Source organism: Myotis davidii, unplaced genomic scaffold (assembly GCF_000327345.1).
Source record: "Myotis davidii unplaced genomic scaffold, ASM32734v1 scaffold269, whole genome shotgun sequence".
NCBI classification, from domain to species: Eukaryota; Metazoa; Chordata; class Mammalia; order Chiroptera; family Vespertilionidae; genus Myotis; species Myotis davidii.
Window position 1 is genome coordinate 7,562,723 of NW_006383008.1, and position 6,474 is coordinate 7,569,196.

Consider the following 6,474-nt stretch of genomic DNA (forward strand, 5'->3'; position numbering starts at 1 on the left):
TTGAATCTAAAGAACAAAATAAACTGATGAACAAAATAGATTCAGAGACACAGAAACATAGAACAGACAGATGAATCTCAGAGAGAAGGTGGAGGTAGGTGGGTGGGAAGAGAATAACCAATAACTTATATGCAAACTAGAGGCCCAATGCACGAAATTTGTGCAAGAGTGGGACTTCCTTTCCCTGGCTGCTGACACCAGCTTCCCTCTGGCACCCGGGACCCTGGCTTCCCTCGCAGCCCTGGCTTCATCTGGAAGGTCATCCAGAAGGACATTTGGTCTAATTAGCATATTGTGCTTTTATTATTATAGATAAGTTTTGAAAAATCTGCATAAATGGAGAGTAGTGAGGAAATCGCATGGTATTTGTTTTCCATAGTATTGAAGCAGCAGTTGCCACTTTTGCTCAAGCAAGACCACCAGGAATTTATAAGGGTGATTATTTGAAAGAACTTTTTCGTCGCTATGGTGATATAGAGGAAGCACCAGCCCCACCTGTATTGCCAGATTGGTGTTTTGAGGATGATGAAGAGGAAGATGAGGATGAGGATGGAAAGAAGGAACCAGAACCTGGGTCAAGTGCCTCCTTTGGGAAAAGGAGAAAAGAACGGTTAAAATTGGTAATGAATAAAAATATTATAGTCTTTACCTTTTTTCTTCATCAGATTTATGAAAATCTTCATGAGACTTATGAAAATGGAATGTTGACTATTTTCTTTTACTAGATATGTGAGGTTATTTCATTCTAGTTATTTATAAAGATTCTTGATAGCCATGACTCCTTGCTTTTTCTACAAGAAAAGTTTGTTACGTAAATTCATCCTGTTTTGTTTCTTGGGTAAACCAAAGATCTCTTATACATTGGACTCAGAATTTACTATTTCTTTGCAAAGTATTATGAAATTCCAATTAAATATTTAGTGAAAATTTTACAAATGCTTTATAAAATTATCTGTCTCTCATTCTAATCTTCATAAATGTATTTGTACTCTAATAAAACATTTTCCTTTTATTTTAAGGGTGCTATTTTCTTAGAAGGTATAACGGTTAAAGGTGTAACTCAAGTAACAACTCAACCGAAGTTAGGAGAAGTACAGCAGAAGTGTCGTCAATTCTGTGGCTGGGAAGGGTAATAAATATTTTACTGTTTTAAATAAAATTTATTCTTACTTTGCAACACTTAACATTGAAGCAAACATTAACATAGCTTCTTTGCTTCCTGAAATTTGTATTTTTACATAGAGTGCTTACAAAGATTTAAGAGTTTTTCTCAAGACAAGCAGTGTAATAAATAGTTGAGTCAAAAATTAGTTGACTCACATGTCTTCCTAAAGGATTAGAAAGTTACTATAGTATAAAATGTTTTGTATGTTTGAATCTACTGTTGCAGATTAATGTTTGGGTTGCCCTTATGGTATTAAGGGAGAAGACATAAAAATTGAATATGCCCATATTTCAGTAGGATTCAGGAGAGAAGTCACTGCTCTTATCTCTTGTTCTCTGATCTTGGTCTGTGAACATTACTGTTGATCGTTGCTGTCTGATGCCGAAAATTATAATACAGCTGGGACATGATGAAACAGGACTATCAGCCTAAAAATTCCTATTATAAGTAACTTTTTAAAAAAAAAATATTTTATTGATTTTTTACAGAGAGGAAGGGGCAGAGAGATGAGAGTTAGAAACATCAATGAGAGAGAAACATCGATCAGCTGCCTCCCGCACAACTCCCACTGGGGATGTGCCCACAACCCAGGTACATGCCCTTGATCAGAATCGAACCCGGGACCTTTCAGTGCGCAAGCCGACGCTCTATCCACTGAGCCAAACCGGTTTCGGCATAAGTAACTTTTTGACTGGTATATACAGGTCAATCACCTAGAAATAATTTTAAATAAAAGATGAAAATGATGATGAAGTAAAACTGATTTTAGTGTTGTGTAAAACCCTTGCCAGAGTCCTTTAATCTTGATCTACATTTCTCTGGTTTTGTCACTTCTGGGCATCTTTTGGGGAGAAACTTGCCAACCCTGTACAGTTATGCCAAGCTGGCAGTGTCATAATGGAGCAATATGAGGTCTAGAATAATGTAGAATAACTAAAGCAAGATTTAAACTTCTTCCTGATTTAAAAGATTTGTAAATGTACCTGTTTTACTATTTAGATCATGTGTATATTTAAAAACTAGAGGCCCGGTGCATGAAATTTGTGCAGGGCAGGGAGTGTGTGTCCCTCAGCCTAGCCTGCACCCTGTCCAACCTGGGACCTCTCGAGGGATGTCTGACTGCCTGCAGGGATCGGGCCTAAACGGGCAGTCAGACATCCCTCTCACAATCTGGGACTGCTGGCTCCCAACCGCTCGTTTGCTTGTCTGATTGCCCCTAACTGCTTCTGCCTGCCAGCCTGACCACTCCCCTGCCAGCCTGATCGATGCCTAACTGATCTCCTACTCCCAATTGCCCTCCCTTGCATGCCTGGTTCCCCCCAACTGCCCTCCCCTGCAGGCCTGGTTGCTCCCAACTGCTCTCCCCTGCAGGCCTGGGTCCCCCCAACTGCCCTCCCCTGCAGGCCATCTTGTGGCGGCCATCTGGTGTGTTGGAGTGATGGTCAATTTGGATATTACTGCTTTATTATATAGGACTAGCTCAATAGGTATAGTAGTGGCAATTAGAATCTTGATAACTTATGTTCTAAAATGTCAAGAAAATGATAACCGTTTGTTAGTATTCTTGTGAAATCTAATATTTTTCCAATTGACATTAATCTCACATAGGGAGAATATTGTATAAACATGTGACTCGTGAGGTTGGTTTCAGACATGCAGTGCTTTCTATGGATAACAGCCATAACAATAAAATGTTCTTCTTTAAGGTCTGGATTCCCTGGAGCACAGCCTGTTTCCATGGACAAGCAAAATATTAAACTTTTAGAGCAGAATCCATATAAAGTAAGCTGGAAAGCAGATGGTACTCGGTAAGTTCTACTTCTAGAAATAGTCATACAAATAACCCTAATGCTTGAAGAAAATTGCTTTGTTGTTAGAGAAGGTTTGCACTCTGGGGAGTGTGAATTTCTGACTTGAACACCAAAATAAGGCATGTTTCAAATTTTGGATAGTTTTTCTTTTGCTAGTATTCTTAGCTATGTAATATCCTCATTCTGCTAAATTTTTGCTTTTAGAGTTCTGTTTAACATAAATCCATACCAAATTTAAGTTTGAAAGTGTTTTTTCCCTCGATAATATTGTGCTATTTGGTATATCTGGTGCCCACCTTGTCTTTAATGGTTCCTGGGAACTCCTAAAATTAACAGATGTGCCCTAGCCGATTTAGCGCAGTGGATAGAGCATCAGCCTGAGGACTGAAGGGCTCTGGGCTTGTTTCTGGTTAAGGGCATGTCCCTCAGTTGAGGGCTTGAACCCTGGTCTGGTTTGGGGCATGTGCCAGGGGTCAACCAATCGATACTTCTCTCATATTGATGTTTCTCTCTCTGTTTCTCCCCCTCCCTTCCTTTCTAAAAGTCAGTGGAGTAATATCCTCGGCTGAGGATTAATAAAAACAAAACAAAAAAATTAACAGATGTGCTGTCAGTTTATAATCTAAATATTACCAGCTCTCCCTGATTCATTCTCTATTTTATTTCTTTGAATAGGTTTTTCATTTTCTTTTAATCCTTGCTAATTCTTTTTGTAATTTTATACACTCTTCAGGCTGTATTCTTACAACAAAGCTTAGTTTCAAATTTCGTATTCCTAAGTTTTAAAATATTAATATAAGTTTTGTGTTTCCTCAATAATATTTAACTCTTTCTTTCTGTTTTATAATCCATATTTTTACAGCTTTGATATCTATATGTGTTTAGTAAATCTTCATTTAGCAATTGGTTATTGATAGTTGAAATAATTATTTTTCAGATATTAATGTAGGAGTCCTATTAACTTTTTCATAACAAAGAAAAATGTTTTAGAATAATTAAGAGTGCACATATATTTTAGTTTTACCCCTAGCTTTATTGAGGTATAATCGACATATCTTGGGTAATTTAAAGTGTATAATATGTTGATTTGATGTACTTATATATTGTAAAATGATTACTGTCATAGCATATGACACCTCCATCACTTAACATAATCACCATTTCTTTTTTGTGATGAGAAAATTTAAGATCTACTGTCTTAGCATGTATATAATACAGTATTAAAAACTATAACCACCATACTGTACATTAGATCACCAGAACTTATTTGTCTTACAACTGGAATTTTACCAACATCTCCCCATTTCCATCACCCTTTCAGTCTCTGGTAACCACCACACTAGTATCTGTTTCTATGATTTTGGCTTTTTCAGATTTCATGTATAAATGATATACAGTATTTATCTTATTAATATTTATTGTTAATGTCTGTCTAATTTATAAATTAACTTTTATCATAGGTATGTATATATGGGAAAAAAGCATAGTACATATAGGGTTTGGTAATATTTGTGGTTTCAGGCATCCACAGGGGGTCTTGGGACCTATTCCCCCCTGGATAAAGGGGGGTGCTGTATACCATGTCTTCTTTGTCTGTTTATCTGTTGATGGACATTTAGGTTGTTTTCACATCTTTGCTATTGTGAATAATGCTGCAATAAAAAGGGGAATGTAGATATATCTTTAAGATCCTGCTTTTATATTTTAATTTTTAGATGTTATTTTGAAGATGATATAGATTGCATTTAATTTTTATGAGCAGTTTTTGAATGTCAACATGGCAATTATACTTTTTGTTTTATTCTTTCTTCATTTACATTTAATTTGTGGTGACCTTGAAGAGTCATATGGACCTGGCGGATTTGGCTCGGTGGATAGAGCATTGACCCAGGGTTGATGTCTCTCTGTCACATCAATGTTTTTCTCTTTCTCTGTCTTTCTCAATCCCTTCCACTCTCTCTAAAAATAATGGAAAAATATCCTCAGATGAGGATCAAAAAAGAAAAAGATACATATGGAGATATGTAGAGGGGCAGATACAACTTGATTATAATAACAATATAATGATATTTCAACATGATATGCTTTCTAGTAATTATATTTTTATCAGTTGGGAATATATCATCACATTTTCTTTCATTTTATTTGTTGTAAAGTCTCTTCAACTTAGTAATTTTTAGCTTTTTAAAAATTTTATTTTGTAGATAACAAAATTCATTAAATTCAGAAAATAATGAAGAAAATAAAAATAGTCATTTTTATCACCTAAAGATTTATCATCACCACTATCATTGTGGTATTGAGACTTTATTCTTTTGGGTATAGTTATTGTTTTAATATTAATGCTTGGTGTAGTGAGTTCAAATAAAGTATGTCTTACATATATTTTTTATATATTTACGTATAGATGCTCATTTGTTCACAGTGTTTATTCATTTATATTTTTTATTGATCTTTTTTAGAGAGAGGAAGGGAGAGGGAGAGAGATAGAAACATTGATCGGTTGCCTCCTGCATGCCCCCTACTGGGGATTGAGCCTGCAACCCAGGAAGCGAACCAGTGATCTCTTGGTGCATGGGTTGATGCTCAACCACTGAACCACACTGGCTGGGCTGTTCACAGTATTTTGAAGTTACTTTAAAAGTGAACTAGCTACAGAAAACTAATATAAATGTATGATAAAAAATTCAAACAGTATAAAGAAATAAAATTAAAAATTTAAGTTTGCCTTATGTTCTTCTAGGAGTATTCATTCTACATGGATGAATCTATAAGCATGGATAGATATAGTTAAAGATTCAGATATATAGGATATGAATGCCTTGCCTCTTTATGCCCTCTTTCCTGGGCATATGTTTTTTTGAAGAATAAGTAAAAATTAGCTTCATTGCTTATTTTCAGAATGTGGAAATAATATTTAATTTCAGAATCTATTAAATTGGTAGTAAGGATCAGCCTAAGTTGAGTTTTGTTGAGATGTATATTTTTGATAGATATGTAACAATGTCTTTTTTTTAATAATATATTTTTATTGATTTTAGAGAGGAAGGGAGAGGTAGAGAGAGATAGAAACATCAATGATGAGAGAGAATCATTGATCGGCTGCCTCCTGCACACCCCACACTGGGGATTGAGCCCGCAACCCGGGCATATGCCCTTGACCGGAATTGAACCTGGGACCCTTCAATCCTCAGGCCAATGCTCTATCCACTGAGCCAAACCAGCTAGGCTACAGTGTCTTAATAGATGGGTTTATTACTTACTTCTTTGAGTGAAGAAAGAGTGAAAAAAAAAGAAAAAGAAAAGGTAAGGAGGAAAAGTGCCTATCTCTAGGCTTTGTACTACAAAATGGCTTGGGGATTTGGGGGTGAGGCAGAGTTTTGATCTGATGAGTTTCATATTATAGATATTCTTTACTTTCTACATTGCCTTCTCCATAGTATCCAAGGCTGTGATCATGGCAAAGTTTGGGAAAAATAATAAAGTCTGCAAAATTTG

At 35.8% G+C, this 6,474-nt stretch overlaps 1 protein-coding gene across 3 annotated transcripts in view; it reads left to right on the forward strand.

Annotated features, from left to right (window-relative positions):
- Positions 1 to 6,474, forward strand: part of RNGTT (RNA guanylyltransferase and 5'-phosphatase) — a 200,339-nt gene that overhangs the window by 28,105 nt on the left and 165,760 nt on the right. For all 3 annotated transcript variants that reach the window (XM_006778272.2, XM_006778271.2, XM_015557684.1), the window contains 3 exons: positions 380 to 620; positions 1,020 to 1,129; positions 2,872 to 2,973. In XM_006778272.2, the coding sequence (XP_006778335.1) occupies positions 380 to 620; positions 1,020 to 1,129; positions 2,872 to 2,973 (453 nt within the window). The remainder of the gene's footprint in view (positions 1 to 379; positions 621 to 1,019; positions 1,130 to 2,871; positions 2,974 to 6,474) is intronic.